The 18,164-nt window shown below is 58.4% G+C and overlaps 1 protein-coding gene across 1 annotated transcript in view; it reads left to right on the forward strand.

The window, feature by feature from the left end:
- Nucleotides 1-2,639: 2,639 nt before the first annotated feature.
- Nucleotides 2,640-18,164, forward strand: part of ASXL2 (ASXL transcriptional regulator 2) — a 101,334-nt gene continuing 85,809 nt past the window's right edge. Inside the window, exon 1 of the mRNA XM_065055405.1 lies at nt 2,640-2,892. Coding sequence (XP_064911477.1) covers nt 2,653-2,892 — 240 coding nt within the window. The 5' untranslated portion in view covers nt 2,640-2,652. The remainder of the gene's footprint in view (nt 2,893-18,164) is intronic.

Raw genomic sequence — 18,164 nt, forward strand, 5'->3', positions numbered from 1 at the left:
AGGGTGGGTGTCAGGATGGAGCAGACTCTGTTCAGTGGTGCCCAACGCCAGGGTGAGGGGCACCGGGCACAGACTGAAACACAGGAGGCTCCATGTGAACACGAGCAGAAACTTGTTTGCTGGGAGGTGCCAGAGCCTGGCCCAGGCTGCCCAGAGCGGGTGTGGAGTCTCCTGCTCTGAGACATTCAAACCCCTGGGATCCTGTGTGATCTGCTCTGTGACCCTGTGTGATCTGCTCTGGTGACCCTGTGCGATCTGCTCTGGTGACCCCGTGTGATCTGCTCTGGTGACCCTGTGCGATCTGCTCTGGTGACCCTGTGTGACCTGCTCTGTGACCCTGTGCGATCTGCTCTGTGACCCTGTGTGATCTGCTCTGTGACCCTGTGTGATCTGCTCTGGTGACCCTGTGTGATCTGCTCTGTGACCCTGTGTGATCTGCTCTGTGACCCCGCGTGATCTGCTCTGGTGACCCTGTGCGATCTGCTCTGTGACCCTGTGTGATCTGCTCTGGTGACCCTGCGTGATCTGCTCACTGACCCTGCGTGATCTGCTCTGGTGACCCTGTGTGATCTGCCCTGTGACCCTGTGTGATCTGCTCTGTGACCTGTGTGATCTGCTCTGGTGACCCTGTGTGATCTGCTCTGTGACCCTGTGTGATCTGCTGTGTGACCCTGTGTGATCTGCTCTGTGACCCCGTGTGATCTGCTCTGGTGACCCTGTGTGATCTGCTCTGTGACCCTGTGTGATCTGCTGTGTGACCCTGTGTGATCTGCTCTGGTGACCCTGTGTGATCTGCTCTGTGACCCTGTGTGATCTGCTCTGGTGACCCTGTGTGATCTGCTCTGGTCACCCTGTGTCTCCAGAGGTTCCCCCAGCCCCAGCCAGGCGGGGGTTGTGTGCAGGTGCTGCCAGGGGCAGGTGGCACCTGGGGTGGCGGTGACTGTGGCGCTGGACGCCAGAGGGTGTGGACAGCAGCCCCGAGTGCAGGTGCCGGTGTTGGGGACACGGATGGTCACCAGGCGGGGGCTGCAGGGTTGGTCGGGGGGCGTTGGCCACCTCAGAGCAAAGGGCTGCGCGTCCAGGGAGGGGACACGAGGGGCAGAGGTGACACTGCTGTCCCTAAACCAGGGATCTCTACCCACTGTGCATGCAGATGAGCCAAATTCTGCACGCAGAGCAGGTACTGGTTTTATGAGGGAGCTGTGCAAGTCTGGATGCTGGATCAAACCAGCACACCGGCAATACCAGGGTCTCAGTCGTGTACAAAATCGTATCGCTACACACACGGCCCCAGGGCAGGGCTGATCGGCTGCAGGACTTGCATGTTGTACCACGTAACGCTCACTGCACACCGGCGAGCCGGGTCTGTGCCGGGACGCGGGCGGCCCCCTACAGCGACCGGTGACCCCAACAGCGACCGCTGGCCCCAACAGCGACCGGTGGCCCCAACAGTGATCGGTGGCCCCCAACAGCGACCGGTGGCCCCCTACAGCGACCGGTGGCCCCAACAGCGACCGGTGGCCCCAACAGTGACTGGTGGCCCCAACAGCCACCGGTGGCCCCAACAGCGACCGGTGACCCCTACAGCGACCGGTGGCCCCAACAGCAACTGGTGGCCCCAACAGTGACCGGTGGCCCCCAACAGCGACCGGTGGCCCCCTACAGCAACCGGTGGCCCCAACAGCGACTGGTGGCCCCCAACAGTGACTGGTGGCCCCCAACAGCGACCGGTGGCCCCAACAGCGACTGGTGGCCCCAACAGCAACCGGTGGCCCCCAACAGCCACTGGTGGCCCCAACAGCGACTGGTGGCCCCAACAGCGACCGATGGCCCCCAACAGCCACTGGTGGCCCCAACAGCGACCGGTGGCCCCAGCAGTGACCGGTGGCCCCCAACAGCGACCGGTGGCCCCAACAGCGACGGGTGGCTTTGGATTAAAACCATGCTACGATGAGCAAAGGTCACCCTGGGTTAAGCATGCCCACGTTTGGCAATGATCACTAGATAATCAACTGCCCATGGCTGATTTCTCCATTCCGGGATAGATTTTGCTGTACAATTGGAAGTTAATTACTGCTAGACATTTAATCTCTTTAATTAGTCTCATATTAACTTTTTAGCTGTCCTCATGCTCGGGTCCTTTGGCCTGCCTGGTGGCGGAGCCATGAGGGGCTGTGGGTGAGCTGGGGGCCGTGGCTGCCGCTGGCGGGGCAGGGCGGTGGGTGGCGGTGGTGACACGGGAGGGGCCGGTGGCCCCACGGCGAGCGCGGGCACAGGCAGCGAGCGCGGCTGGCGGAGCCGGAGGCCGCTGCTGGCGGGCGGTGGCGGGGCCGCTGTGGCCGGAGCGGCTGCTGTTCCGCGGGGTGGCCCTGGGGACACGGAGCACCAGCCGCCGCCACCTCCGCAGAGCGGGGAGGGCAGAGCCACATCGGGGATGGGCGGGGCCAAGGCGAGGATGGGCGGGGCCAAGGCGAGGAGGGGCGGGGTCACAGCGGGGAGGGGCGGGACCACAGCAGGCGGCGGCCGCGCCCTTTGGCAGCCACCGCGGGGCGGGTAGCGCGCATGCGCAGGCAGGGGAAGGGCGGGGCTCCTCGCTCGGCCCCGCCCCCCGACTGCCCCGTACAGTAGGTGGAGTCACGCGGGCGGGGTCACATGACCGAGGCCCTTTACAGTGGGTCCCAATATGGCAGCGGCGGTGGGTGCTGGGGCCGTGGCGCTCCGGGCCGCCCGCGCTTAGGGCCGCTCCCCGGCTCCCGCCCGCTCCCGCCGCTCCCCGCCCGGCCGGGAGGCGCTCCCAGGGTACCCCGGAGTCAGCTGCGCCCCGCCGCGTCCGACATGAGGGAGAAGGGCCGCAGGAAGAAGGGCAGGACCTGGGCAGAGGCCGCCCGGACGGTACGTGGGGCCTGCGGCCGCGGGGGGTGAGGGCCTGCGGGCCGCCGCTCCGGGCCGGCCGGCTCGTCCTGCGGGGGCGGCCACTGCCCGGCCCTGCCGAGAGCCCCTGTGGCGGCGGGGGCGGCCGGGGCGGCCTGGGCTCCGGCTGCGTGCGGGGCAGCCCGGGGTGCTGGCCGGGCCGTGCCGCCCCGGGCGCTCCTCAGGCGCTGGCCTGCTCGCCGGTTGCTTGATGTTTCAGGCGCACGTTTATACGGAAATGTTGGTGGGGGAGGGGTTATCTCTTCGTATTTACAAAATGCCGTGGTTAATGAGCTGATGAGGATGTAAGTGATTTTAGCAAACAAGCCGCGTGCACAAGGGGTTTATTTTGTTTTTAGTGTTCTTAGTCTATCAGTGTCTTTCACGCAGCAGAACTTGTTGCAGTGGGACCTGCTGGGCTGCATCGGGTCAGGCAGTGAGTTGCAAACCCCGATAGGAGACTTTTTATCTTCTAATTTACCTGGCAGACGGACTTAACTGCAGTTTCCGTGTGGGGCAGGCGCGCTGGATAAAGGGAAGCTGGCTGGTGGGACGTGCGAGAGAGGAAGCCGCCCCAGGGCAGCGTGCGGGAGCTGGACGAGCGTGGAGCTGCGGGAGCGCAGCACGCGCTGCCCAGATCGCCGCATTTCCAGTGCAGGTTCTCATCGGCCTGGTGGAGAGGGGGAGGAGTTCAGGTTCCGCCATCCGCATTCTGAAAGACGTATCTGTTAAAACAAGACTTGAAACGGCTGGCTGGGAAGCAAATGTAAATAGGCATCTGCAGCTGAGACTTGCAAGCACTATTTTCATAAATAGGAACTTACTTGGGCCTCGTATTTACAGCTTGAAAGGCATCGAAACAGCCGCCGTTCTTTCTTGAGCTATGGTGCAGTTAGCTGCTTTAGGAATAGAAGGTGCCACCCTACAGGTGGACGCTTGGATTTCTTTGTGTGTGTTTTTGTGTGTCTTTTTTGAAACAATTTGTTTGGAAAGAAGAGAGGAAGGATATCCAGTGCAGGGTATGAGTGCTGATCTCTTCCAGGAGCCACTTAAAGGCTAAAACATGTATTTAGAGAAGCTGCACTGAAAACTATCACAGCTGAAGGTTGCGTGTTGCCCTGGGTTGCATACCTGCATTCGTGGCAGAGGCAGATAAACTGGGAAAAGGCGAGTAAACGCTTGCCAAAACCTCAGTTTTGGCAAATATTTCTGTATTCAGCGGGAATGCGAAAATATTCTGGTTAAACTCCAGCTCCAGCCTTCAAAAAGTTTCCCTGCATTTTTGGTTTGAAATAATGTCTTTTGATTCTTGTCCTAGCATGTGTGCTCCTCTTGGCTTCCCAGCTGCTGGGGGCTGGAGTTTGCAGGGTGCGTTATGAAACTGTGGTGAGAAACGTGGCAGCTCTCGGGTGCCCTGTTCTGCTGCTCCTGGAAGGTGCCATGGAACTGGAGGGAAGCTTCCGTTTGACCTGCGGCCGAGTGCTGCATCTCTGCGCCCTGTTGCGTTTGCCCTTGGAGCTCCGAGCTGGCCGTGGGCTGAGCCCCGGTGGTCCCAGCGCGGCGTGGGGCTGCAGGGCAGGGCTTGGGGTGCTGGGCTTCGACGGCCCCTGGCTGTTGGTCCTGAACAGCAGCACAGGGTGGTCACAGCTAATGTTTCAGTGGTGACTGTGTCCCCCCTTTGCCTCCTTGCTCGGTCACCTCACCGCTGGTGCCATTGGGTAGTGCAGGGAGCTAAACCAGCAAAAAACCATCATCCTGATGGTGCTGATCTGGCTTCACCCCATTTAGTCTTCCTAACTGGGCTGGGTGTCCTCTGGTACGAGGGAGGAGGTGGGAATGTGGGGCAGGGAGAGCACGGAGGCGTTTCCACTTAAAGCAGCTTCATCCGTTGCAGCGGTTGGGGCTGAGCTGGACCAGGGTGGAGAGCAGCGGGAGCCTGGCCTTCCTGCCCGGGGGTCCGGGGGTGTGGGGGAGCGGGTTCGGGGGGACGCGAGCTGCGCTCCGTTTGGGTGTGCGGGACCGTTCACCGGAGCACAGCTGCGCTGTGAAGGAAGGAAAGGGTGCCCTGGGCGGGCAGCGCCGCCGGGGAGGAAGTCACTGTTGATAAACAACCTTCTTCTTGTTTCCTGGCTCATTCAGTCAATTTGCAGCTGCAGTTGGCTGTTAACTTGTGACTTTTCTTGGGACAGTGGCTGGGTGTCCCTGCGGCTAAAGTAAAAACTTCATTAGGAAGCTGATACTATACAGTGCACAAGCTGAAGAAAATAGTACACAAGTTAAAGATATTAATAACTACACTGTGTATGTCTGGAGCCTGGAGCGCACTCTTTAGATCCAGTGGTGGGACAGACACACACCGACTGCAGACACACACCGACGGGCAGTGTGTCTAAAGGAAAGAGGTGCTTTGTCTCTTCAGCTGAGGACTGGAACACGCAGGTCACATCTGTGCTGGTGAACTCTGCTCTCAGGGCCCCCAGGCCAGCTGGCAGCGTCGTGCGGGTCCGCAGGGCTGCCCGTCCGTCCCTCGCGCTGCACGGCTGCGGCAGGCTGCCCTGCGCCCGCGCTGCGCCCTGAACCCGCTCCGGGCTCCGTTTGTGATCCGGGGACCTTGCCGCGAGCTCGGGGTGGGGGCGGCCGGGCCGTGCGGGGCCTGCTTGGCGTCCCAGTGACCGACAACTGCAGCTGATGCCTGTCAAGCTGCTGCAGGCAGAGGAGAACAAATATTCAGTGGTACTTGCTTTGGTCTATTTGGGTAAGCGCTATCATTATAGTATCGGCTCCAGGGAGACCTTACTGCAACCTTTTTAGACCTAAAAGGGGCCAAGAAGAAAGATGGGGAGAGACTTCTGAGCAGGACCTGTTGTGACAGGACGAGGGGTGATGGTTTAAACTAAAGGAGGGAGATTCAGGCCGGACATGATGCAGAAATTGTTTGTCCTGAGGGTGGTGAGAGCCTGGCCCAGGTTGGGCAGAGAGGTGGTGGCTGAACCATCCCTGAGACACCCCAGGCCAGGCTGGACGGGGCTCTGAGCAACCTGAGCTGGTGCAGATGTCCCTGCTGGTGGCACTGGGGGAGCTGGGAAGGGCCTTCCAACCCAAACCATCCTAAAACTGATACAGTGGCTGTGGCTGAAGGGGACGGTGTCACATTGCATGTGGCAATGGGACTTTGGTTGTGCCACAGAGAAGTTCTGTGCGGTGTTTCACTGCTCAGGTCTCGCAGTTGTTGCTCTTCCTCTTGCTTGTTTAACACAGTCCTTGTGGTGCAGCTTTCCAGGCTGGTGAGGGGCCGGAGCCCAGCAGAATGTCTCGTGTGGCAGCCCCTGCTCTGCCGGGCCATGGAGAACGGGCTGCTGTGCTGCGGTGGGTCCTGCTCAGACCCAGGCAAGAAGTCCCGTTGCTGGACAGGAGCCACAAACAGGCTGTCTCTGTGCTTTGTTTGCCTGGAGGAAAGCTCATGTGCCAAGTTTGAAGAAATTTGGTGTTTGTTTTCCATGGGAAGTCCCCGTGTGTGACCTGAGAAAACCCTTTTCCTCTGTGCAGCCTCCGAGTGCTGAGGCGCTGGGGCCGGGCCCTGTAAATGCTCCCTGGCCGGGCCATCCAGGGACACAGAACGCGGCTTTTTACGCCGCGGGGCTGTCCTGTGGGCTGGGTGGCACTGGCGGGAGGCTGGGACCCGTGTGAGAGCAGGCGGAGACCCGACCGTGCGGTGCCGGGCATCTCCAGGGGGCTGGTGTCCAAGGGTGGGCCCTGCTGCGGTGCTGGGAGTTCCTGCGCAGCTCTCGCAGTGTGAACTCTGCTTCTCTCGTGCTGTCGGGGTTTTTTGCGTCACTTGCGTCAGCTGAAGCATTAAAAGGAAAAGACGGGCCGTCCCTGAAGCCGGCAGCGCGGAACATGCCGTCTGATCGGGTGTTCGCCTGCCCGTCTGCTGTGTCAAACAGAGGACGATGTCGTGAGGTCAAAAGGCAAAATCAAGTAGGAAGCGTATTTGTTTGGTAAACACATGGTGTGCTCTGCAAGGTGTCGTTGTGGGGACTGTGCCGCTCGGGGGGCGCAGTTTGCTGGGGGGCGGCTGAGGTGTCGGGGCTGTCCCTGCTGGCTGTCCGAGGAGGAGCGTGGCTGGAGGGATCCAAACTGTAGGAGCTGTCCACCTGTCCATGAGTACCCGAGTCCATCTGCTCCCCTGTAGCTACAGACTCGAAAATCTGTGGCTTCCAAGGCTGCTGCAAAAATCCGCACGGATTGAGAAGGTTCTGTAAAACGTGGAGCTGTGGGGCCGATCAGCCTGGTAGGCGATGCTGCTGTTTGTTACTGCTGTGCTGTTCCAAGCGCCAGCTGCAGCCCTGTGGTGTACGGGCTGGGGGAGCCGTGTTTGGTGTAACTGGTACAGAGTACAGGCGGCGTCTGAGGCGGGTTTGCTTCACCAGCCCTTCAGGGGGCCCGGCGCTCCATCGGAGGAAATCTGGGGGTGATTTGGAGCACGGCAGGTGCCTCCTGCGCCTGGGAACGGGCTTGTCCCTTTTCAGCGCGGTACTGAGCGAGGTGGCGCCGGGGGAGCACAGTGATCGACTGAACCTTGGCACGGATTTGTCACGCGTTGACAGAGAACTGCAGTTTCCTTCACTGCTTACCCATACGTGTCTCCTATCGACCGCAGCACTTGGATGCATTTTTCTTGCATCTTTTCATTTTTGTTGTTTTTCAGGGTTTAGTGTCAGAGCTCCCATGTGGAGAGCAACTGCTGCTCTGGCCCAGTGCTGGTGGTACCTTTGGTATCCACTCTTCTGGATACTAAAACTTCTAGTGAACTGAAAGTTGCTGTAAACTCATCTTGGTAATCTGTAAGAAGGAAGTAGAGGCTTTAAAAACTGTGTTTAATATGGAAATAGAATTTTGGAAGAATGAGGTAGGGGAATAGTCTGCTATAGCTGCAGAAGCAAACCGGCAGACCACAGAATCTGCCCTTCTAATGCCAGTAATCCAATTATTTGCCTGCCATTTAAAAAACCTGATTTCCAAGCCAGAGCCTGTGTTCCTGGGAGCAGCTTAAACCTCTTAAAGGCGTCAAAATCCGGGTGGGTTATTGCATGTGCAGGTGCCTCCTGTGTGGGGCCGTGTCCTGCTCACCCTGCGCGGGGCTCAGCAGCCGGGGCTGGCAGCCGCCCTGGGGCTGACGCTGCAAAGCTGGGCCCTGTGGGCTTTGTTTATCAGTAGTGTTACAGCTTGAGTTTGCTAAGGTTGAGGTTGGATGTGGGAACAATTTCTTCCCCAAAGGGCTGTGGGGCATTGAACAGGCTGCCCAGGGCAGTGCTGGAGTCACCAGCCCTGGAGGGCTGGACAGATGGACAGGAGGTTCTCAGGACATGGGGAGTGACAGGGCTGGGTTGTGGATGGACTCCATGATCTCGAGGGTCTTTTCCAACCAAAGTGATTCTGTGATTCTAACCCTTTTTCAGAGACACTGGAGGGGACAGAGCCCAGGGAACGGCAGGAGATGTGCCAGGGGGGTCAGTGGGACACGAGGAAAAGGTTCTTCCCCAGAGGTGCTGGACACTGAACAGGCTCCCAGGGAGGGGTCACGGCCCAACCTGACAGTGTTCAACAAGAGACTGGACACCGTCCTCAGACACACGGGGTGACCTGTGGGGTGTCCTGTGCAGGGACAGACGTTGGACTCCATGATCTGTGGGTCCCTGCAGCTCAGGACACTCTGTGGTTCTGTGGCTGCTTCGAGGGTGCTGCAGTCCGTGTGTCCCAGAGCGCCGGTGCGCCCGGCAGCACGTGGGGTGTTTTCCCGGCAGAGCAGGGCGCACTCGGGTGTGCGAGCGGGGCTGCGGCAGCAGCGGCACCGCCGGGAGTGCCCAGCGCTGTGCGGCCTCGCGCCCTGCCCGCGGAGCCTCTCGCAGCCACCTGGAGCCTTGGGCGACTCTTCACCTCGTTCCCTATGCCCGCAGAAACATCCAGTGCTCCTCTGGAGACACTCGAACCCGCCTGCACGCCTTCCTGCGCCGTCTGCTCTGGGGACCCAGCTGCTAAAGACTGGGTGGTCCCAGAGCTCCCTTCAACCCCAGCCAGTCCGTGATTCTCTAAAGGATCTGCTTTGCTTTTTCCGTTCTTATTTGAAAGAAATGCAGTTTAGATATTAATTTTATTAGAGAGCTTAGATATACTTTTCTTCGGAGTCTCTTATTTTAGCACAGAAGGATTTAGAGGTGTCACGCAAACTTCCTTGAGCGAGCTGGTCTCTAAAGCTGCAAAAGCATTGCAGTGGCTCTTCTGCAGAAGTTGTGGTCTCCTTTGGGCAGCTGAGAAGTGCAGGTGTGCCGTCGGCTCTTCAGTGGTTTCTGAGTGGTGCTTTTCCAAGGGAGAAGATTTGAGAACAAAAGCTGGTTTTGTTTCCTGGATGTGGTCTTTGCAGCATCTGCAGAAGGTGGTTAAAACGAAGCAAACCATTGGGTAGTAACCAGCGCATCGTCTGGCGTCCTACAGAAATGAACCATCTTTTACTAAAATGTAGTTGGATTCTGTGTATCGTGCAAACTTTTTCTACAAGAAGGGGGAAATTCAAGTACTTTGTGCTTATACCCCATGCCTTAGCATCTGCGTTGTTGTGCACCAAGTGCTATTTGCCTTAGCGAGGAGCAGGGACTGATAAAATCACCCTGTGAGGAGGAGTCAGTCTCGGTGCTGTGGCTGCTGTGGGGCTTTGCTTTGAGGTCACAGAATCACAGAATCGTTTTGGTTGGAAAAGCCCCTCGAGCTCATGGAGTCCAACCATAACCCGCCCTGTCCCTGCCCCATGTCCTGAGAACCTCCTGTCCGTCTGTCCAGCCCTCCAGGGCTGGTGACTCCAGCACTGCCCTGGGCAGCCTGTTCAATGCCCCACAGCCCTTTGGGGAAGAAATTGTTCCCAGATCCAACCTCAACCTCCCCTGGGCAACTTGAGGCCGTTTCCTCTGCTCCTGGTGCTTGTTCCTGGGGAGCAGAGCCCGACCCCCCTGGCTCCAAGCTCCTTTCAGGCAGTTCAGAGATCAGAAGGTCTCCCCTCAGCTCCTGTTCTCCAGCTGAACCCCCAGGTCCCTCAGCCGCTCCATCACACTTGTGCTCCAGCCCCTCACCAGCTCCGTTCCCTTCTCTCCACTCGCTCCAGCACCTCAAGGCCTTTCTTGGCGTGAGGGGCCCAGAACTGCCCCAGGACTGGCGGTTTGGCCTCCCCAGGTCCCAGCACGGGGTGCTCGGGGTGTGCTCTGGGCTGGAAGCTGCTCCTCTGGCTTCACCCGTTGGGATCCCGTTGCCTTCTCCAGCGGCTGCTCCGGAGCGGGACCTGCGGCACCTGCAGACGTGTTAGAGCCGGCAGCCTGGGCGCCCTCCCGGTCAGAGGTAAAACTACAATTACAAAGATGTGAGAGGTGGGTGTTATCACCCAAATACACCAATGCCGGATGAAGATCATCCTGTGGCACCTTGGATCAGTCCTGTGTGTGCATCTGTTCCCTACAGTGCATGTTAAAATGCACCAGAAGGGGATGCTTGATGTTTCTGGGGGTGTGTGTGTTTTCTTTCTCCTCATGATGGTCAGGTTTTGTGCTGATGGGGTCAGCTTAAACTGTTTGGAGGAGTAAAAACAGGGGGCCAAGAAGAGCCAAGACATTTGGTCTCATTTTCCCTGTGTCTTTGCTGTAACCAGCCGGGGGGACTCGCACAGCTCTGGTCTGAGTTCCCTGGTGCTGTAACCAGCCGGGGGGACTCGCACAGCTCTGGTCTGAGCTCCCTGGTGCTGTAACCAGCCGGGGGGACTCGCACAGCTCTGGTCTGAGTTCCCTGGTGCTGTAACCAGCTGGGGGGACTCGCACAGCTCTGGTCTGAGTTCCCTGGTGCTGTAACCAGCTGGGGGGACTCGCACAGCTCTGGTCTGAGTTCCCTGGTGCTGTAACCAGCCGGGGGGACTCGCACAGCTCTGGTCTGAGTTCCCTGGTGCTGTAACCAGCCGGGGGGACTCGCACAGCTCTGGTCTGAGCTCCCTGGTGCTGTAACCAGCCGGGGGGACTCGCACAGCTCTGGTCTGAGCTCATGTCCTGAACCAGGCAGCTTCAGCAGGACATATTGAAAATACTTTTCATTGTTACCAAGTAGATTTTCACATAAATGTGAAAAACTGGATAGTCATCCCAATTGCTTATGTTCTGTAGATGCTACAGAGCAGCGCTTTACAAAGTGGAGCAGTGTTACTGTTGCGGAGGTGAGTCCAGAGGAAAATGTGGAGGACTAAGCGCAGCGCTTGCCAGCCGTGGCAGTAAGGCTGTGCTTGGAAAGCAGGAGAGGGCTGCAGCGCCGCAGCGGTGGGTGTCGGTGCCCGTTCGGGAGGGGCTGCGAGCTGCGGAACGTGCTCTGGCAGGACGCTGGGGCTGCGGGGGACCCTGTGCGCGTCACCCAATACCCGCAAAGCCCTCGGGTTCTGAGTCCTGAGCAGCTCCCAGGGTGCTGGGGTGTGGAAGCTCTGCTGTGGCCCCATGTGGACGGGGATTTCAGTGCTTAGTCCAACTTCAGGCCACTAGAACAGTTTCCCGCGTTTCTGTGTGAACAAAAGGTTTTCCTGGCTCCTGAAGAAGCAGCCAACACGATCCCAAGGTGGTTCTTTACTGTCCACAGAGGACTGTGGTGACTGGGGAAAGCTCCTGGTGAGGGGGAGCGTGTCCCGTCACCTCCGGAGCGGGGGGGACACCGGCTGGTCCTCTCAGCCGGGCCCTTGGGAAGGTGCGGGGCAGACTCTGGAACCTGCTGTCTCGTGCATGCGGGAGAGCGTGGGTGTGGGGACGGCCAGCGTGGACAGTCGTTTTGGAGCTGAGTATCTTTTAGATACTGAAATGTAGTTTCGTGTTGTAATAGATAAGCATTGACTCTTCTGCAGGTGTCTATGGTGTGCCTATAAATACGCATGATAAACTTCCTCGGGCTCTCAAATTAGCATGGGTTTATTTGCCTGGTTCAAACCAATCTGTACCTGCAGACTCTGCAGCTTCAGGACGCGTCATGGAACTATTCACCCAGCTAGGTTATGGACTTGGGTGAGTTTTGTTTAAATCCGAGAGATAATATTTTAAATGACTGAAGTATATGTATGTGAGTAGCAGCAGGGTTGGGAGGTGTCTGATGCTGTGCCGCGGGCGCAAACCCGCCTCACGTACGGACAATATTGCGATTGTATGTGGTTCTGCAGCAGTTCCACACAAAACGTCCGAAGGGCTCCTTGCTTAAATGCATTTGTGTTCGCTCCAGGCCCGACCGATGTGACGCGTGGTCACGTCAGCCAGGACGCGCTCCTCATGTCACCGCAGCGCTGCAGCCTGGGCAGCAACGGAGCCGCCCAACTTCTCCCGTTGGGGCAGATTCCGGCTTTATTCTCAAGAGCACAAAACCCTTGCATCCCGCTGCCGGTGGCTGGCTGTTGTGGTGAAGCTGTTTGCAGAGGCTTTGCAGATGGGCGACGCTGTCTTTCCTTCCGATAACCGCACCGCTCCGCTGGGGTCTGAGCGCACTGCTGTGTTACCGGCTTCTGGGCTCACAGCTGCTCAGATCACCTCATACAGATGTCCCCGTTCTTCTGACAAGTCATTGCATTCTGCTGGGGAGAATGCTTTCTTCCCCACTTTTTTATGTGGGGAAGTTTGAATTTGTTCTTAAACCTATTACGAGATGCAGTGATAAACATGATCTCTTAGGCTTGCAGTTTAGCTGTTCGGAAGCTTTCCCTGAGCTTGGTCTATGCTCTGCCCCAATACACGTGTGCAGCCTAAACAGAGCTCAGCAAGTCGTGGGCAGGAGAACCCGCAGAGCAGGGGCTGCGCCGATCTGCTTCCCTTCCCCCTTTAAAATTACCTGCGGTCTTATTCGGTGTCGGTGTGCAGCTGGAAATACTGCGCTGGAGGTTTGCTTTGTCTTTATGTAATGTGGTGGTCAGCAAATAGCTGCTTCTGCACTTGGTGGTGGGAAGGAGGGCGGATCTTTGCCCGCTCCCAAGCGCGCCTGTGGCTGGACCGGCCGGGGCTGATCAGCTCTCCCCGGCCAGGCGTAGATCCCAGCCCTGCTGCCCTGGCACAGCCGGCGTTTGTTTCGTGGCACTGCCGTAATGCCACTTAAATTGTCTTTCAGCAGCCAGGGAAAAAACTGTTTTGGTGTGGGTTGTGTGCATGACCCTCTGCCCCTAGAATGGGGAGGTTTGGAGGTTTCAGCGCTGAGCTGGGTGATCTCCGCTCTCAAGCCATGGTGTGTGTTAATACGTTAAAAGCCCCATCTCACGTTTGAAGTGTTTAGGAGGCAGCTGCAGGTCGCCAGGGTCTGTCCCCTCACCTCCTCGCAGCCGATTCCATCGGAACATGCAAATCCCAGCTCTTGTTTGAAGGTTGAACACCAGAGCTCAGAAAACGGCAAAGAGTTGTCTCCTCGCAGCAGTCCTGTTCCAATAACGGATTTGTTCTCAGTCAGGAAGACTTTTGTTCGTGTCTGAACTCGGATGGTTTTTCTTCCACTAAATAAGCCTCTGTTTTGGAAAGGCAGCGCAAGTGAAGAACACCCGCATCTTTGCGCTTGGCCTTCCGGCTTTGGGCTGCAAGGTGGGTTAACGTGGAAGCCGAGCGGCACGGCGCGGGCAGAGCCCCGGAACGTTTCCGTGTTTCACGTGCTGAGCCCTGCCGTCTGTCTTTGACCTGACGGCTCCTCAGGAGCTGTGTGCCGCCCAGCGGGTCCCAGTCCTCACAGGACAGAGTGAGCACAAGGGTTTCTTCTGTGCTCTGCAAACCGAGAGCGCGGAGCAGGCTGATCGTTCCAGGCCGTCCGCACCATGAGCTCGTCGACTCCTCATGTCACGAGCACCCAGGTTCTGCTGCTCGGGGTCCGAACAGCCGCCGTGGCTTTGGCTCCCAGCGGGCGCCTCGCGTTGAAACGCGGCCCGAGAACGTGTGTCGGGGGGTGAGCAGTGGTCTGTGTTCAACCCTGACTGCAGCAAGCGGTGCCGGTTGAGGAGCGTGGTGTCCTGGGCGCGGGTTGACCACCCCCGAGCTGCTCCGTGCAGCTGGGCGGCGATGTGCGTACCGCGCGCTGTCGGGAGCGCGCGTTTCTCGCTTTCCTCCCTGCAGGTGCCTGGTCTGCGGTGCTGGGGGTGGTTGCCAGCCCAGCGCTGGTCTGGGAGCCGTTCCAGCTGCTGCCAGATGTGTGCTGTGCGATGTGTCTGCTCTGCCCCTCCACCCGCCTCGCTGCTGCCGCAGGAGCGTGTGAGGCTGCTTGGCAAACGCGCTCGTTAAACCGTGCTGGGCGGGCTTTTTTCTTTCTAGAATGGTTTTTAGCTCGGATGAGGTCCCTGCGCTCGCTGAGCCCTTTGCCGGCCCACGGGGGGAAGGGAGATGTGCCAAGGGCGCAGGACCAGCTCCCAGCGTCGGCTCGGACCCTTCACCCCCCAGGGTCTGGGGTTTTAATGGGACGTCCAGGTGTTGGAGACAAATGTGTTTTCTTGGCAGTGAGGGAACTAAAATAACTTGCCTAAGCTCAGTAGCTGGTTGTGTTGGCTTTAACACGCCCATGCTCTTGTCTACGGACACCGAATGCTCCTGGTAGGCCGGGTCTGCCGCCTGCTTTAGGAGCTGGGCTCGGTTCGGCAGGGCAGCGTCTGGGGACTGGTGATCTTGGAGAGTTTGCTGTTGTGCCGCTGGCCGTGGGTTCTGGCCCTCTGGCCCGTCTGCTCTCCAGCTGCCTCGCTGTTCATTTTGGGGCTGGGAAGGGGTGTCCCCAGCCTGCACCCCTCGCTGCTGAGCGCGGGCACCAGGCACGGCTCGAGCGCGGTGGTGTTGACTCCACAAGTACTCGTTGGGAGCTTCGGGCAGTTTCTATTTGAAAAAGCACGTATGTGCGAACGTGAGAACTCTGTGGTATTTTACATCGGAATCCCGAACTGCGGTGCGGTTTGGGGCAGCCAGAATCAACCAGGAGCAGTCCAGCAAGTCTTGCTTAGTGATGGTCGCTTGCTAATTGCGGCCTTCTCGTTTCACTCTGGTTGCTCCTGTGAGACTCCTCAGCCCTCTCGTCTCCTGAGAGGGAATGCTGAGGGGTGTGACTGGGGGTTTTGGTGTGTGTCTGTGGGTTTTTGTCTGGGTTTGTTGTTTGAAGAGGCTGCTGTTAGTCCCCCATGGACCGCTGCCCGTCCCCTCCCGAACACAGGATTGCTGAGGCCCCTCCCGGGGCTGTGCTGCTCCGAACCGGGGGCTGTCAGCCCTCCATCCAGAGCGCCTGAGTTGGCTGGTAGGGTGTCCGCTTTGTTTTCCCGCTCTGGACGCGGCTCCTGCGGTGGCTGGGGCTGGGCTCCTGGGCTGCCCTCCCGCTGCTGTCTGAGCTGCCCGGCCCAGCCTTGCGGGGCGGGCGCCTCGTCTGGCCTTGGGCGGGCTCCTCACGGATCCACACACGAACCCTCGCCACGGGACGTTCCAGATACAGACCGCTTGGGAGGCAGGTTTCTGGTGACGTGGAATTGTCCGTTCCTTCTTGACCTCGTTTCTGGTTAAAGCCTGGACCAGCATTTGGCTAATTGGATGAGAAGAGAAGACGTTGCAATTTAGGTCAAGTCTTTCAGCTCCCCGAGTCCAGTGGCGGTGAGTGTTCTGCCTCTGCCCACTGCTGCTTCTGTACGATGGGCAGAGAGGGAGTTTCACAGACACTTTCAAATTGATTTTTGATTTATTTCCATAGCTGGCCCACTTGTGTGTAAAAGTTTGCATGGCACACGGATTATTTCTTGCTGGAGGAGTGTGTCGGGAAGCTTGCACCGTTGCTGGCCCCTGCAGCTGGAGTTCTCCCCCAGAAGGCGAAGAGCAGGAGGTCAGGGGCTGAGATGGAGCTAAGGAGCGGGTATTGCCTGGCCCGGAGCACGGGGCATGGAGGTGACACCCAGCTCCTCAGCGCCTGGGCATTCGTGGCCTTTAGGAAGTTTAAATTCTATTTCCAGGAAGAAGCCCAAGTGTAAGCAATGGTTATGTTTACAGCATTAGGTTGCCCAATTTTAATTTCCCCTTTATATAGGGGAGTAATCAGTAGCAAGGGTTCCCGAGGGCAGTGTTGCCAAAGCTTGCTGAAAACGTCAGTGCGCTAAGGTGCCCTTTCCTATTGAGTCTGGGAGAATTTCTTGCTGAAGCCTTGCTGGGTAGATTGTGTGAAGAAAAACAACCAAGGCAACCAACAGAAAACCCCAAGCAGTTCCACCACTAATTTCCATGGGTTCCCTGTCAGTGTTCATCCTGCTTTGCCTGGTAACCAGCCCTCCGTGTCTGGTTTTGTTCAGCACTTGCTGAGCTTCCCGGAGACCCGGCGCTGGAGGCGGGGGACGGAGCTGCTTCCTGCTGTGGTCTGGAAGGGCACAGCGCCGGGAGTGTCCAGAGCCTTGTGTCCAGCTCGTATTCTATATTCCAGCAGCGCTGTTTCATTTTTCTACTGATGGTTGTCATGTTGGCGTTCAGAGATGGGAAGATGGTGCTGGGATGGGCCCCGTGGGTGCCTCTGGTGGGGGGAGTGGCGCACAGTCTGTCCTGACGCGTGTCCGTTTGTCACTCAGATAGCAGACCATAGGGAGACCTGTAGAGCTTCTTTGTGCAGAAGAGTGCTGAAAGCTGAAAGCCCATTCTGCCAGCTTTCGAGAGCCACGAGGAGCTGGGCGAGGCGCTGGGGGAAGATGTGCTGGCAGATGAGGTTCAAATGGCTGTGCCAGAATTACCGTGGTTTTCTTGCTCTGCCCTTCCTGCCAGTACATGGGCAGATCCCCCAGTGCTACGGTTGTGTTCTCAGCAAAACTCGGAGCCTTGCAATGTGCAGCAAGGACCAGGTCACTAGGAACCGTAGCTGGAGGGCTGTTGAAATGGGCACAGGGCTGTTTGGGGGGACTTCCCGCAAATGCTGCAGCACGAGGAGACGGGAGCACCGCGGGATGCGAGGCTCGTACACCGACAGCCCTCAGGTACTCGCTGGCTTTGGTGAGCTTTCCCTCGTGCAGATAAGAGGTTAATATAGGTGGGGTGTACCTGGCAACTGCATTTTCAGCCCTTTGATCCCCAGCAGGCACATGGGCGGGATGAAAACCACGTGGTATCGTGTTGTCTGCACCTGCACGGGTGGAATGGAGAAGCCACGGGTGTCACGTGTGCCGGGTGAAGGAGCAGCAGAAGCTCCTGGTGTTAGGCAGGTGTTGAATCTTCGCTGGGGTGTTAGCCAAGCTGGGCCAGCACAGGCTCGGGGCGGCACTGACGCCATCTCCGGTCGCTCTGACTGCGTGTAGGACGCTTCAGACCCGCAGTGGGCTCCACACCGGTCCAGGAGCCTCGGGGTCCCTGCGGTGATGGTGCAGACTGGGAGGGGAGGACGATGCAGCTCATGCTCTCTGGATTTGTGATCCGGCACAGGGACCATTGCTGGGGCCATGGGGAGGATGATGCAGCTCCTCTCTGGGTTTGTGATCCAGCACAGGGACCATTGCTGGGGCCATGGGGAGGATGATGCAGCTCATGCTCTCTGGATTTGTGATCCAGCACAGGGACCATTGCTGGGGCCATGGGGAGGATGATGCAGCTCATGCTCTCTGGATTTGTGATCCAGCACAGGGACCATTGCTGGGGCCATGGGGAGGATGATGCAGCTCCTCTCTGGATTTGTGATCCAGCACAGGGACCATTGCTGGGGCCATGGGGAGGATGATGATGCAGCTCCTCTCTGGGTTTGTGATCCGGCACAGGGACCATTGCTGGGGCCATGGGGAGGATGATGATGCAGCTCCTCTCTGGGTTTGTGATCCAGCACAGGGACCATTGCTGGGGCCATGGGGAGGATGATGCAGCTCCTCTCTGGGTTTGTGATCCAGCACAGGGACCATTGCTGGGGCCATGGGGAGGATGATGCAGCTCCTCTCTGGGTTTGTGATCCAGCACAGGGACCATTGCTGGGGCCATGGGGAGGATGATGCAGCTCCTCTCTGGGTTTGTGATTCGGCACAGGGACCATTGCTGGGGCCATGGGGAGGATGATGCAGCTCCTCTCTGGGTTTGTGATTCGGCACAGGGACCATTGCTGGGGCCATGGGGAGGATGATGCAGCTCCTCTCTGGGTTTGTGATTCGGCACAGGGACCATTGCTGGGGCCATGGGGAGGATGATGCAGCTCCTCTCTGGGTTTGTGATCCGGCACAGGGACCGTTGCTGGGGCCAAGGCTGAGATGTTTTTTGCTG

Source organism: Columba livia, chromosome 3, assembly GCF_036013475.1.
Source record: "Columba livia isolate bColLiv1 breed racing homer chromosome 3, bColLiv1.pat.W.v2, whole genome shotgun sequence".
NCBI lineage: Eukaryota > Metazoa > Chordata > Aves > Columbiformes > Columbidae > Columba > Columba livia.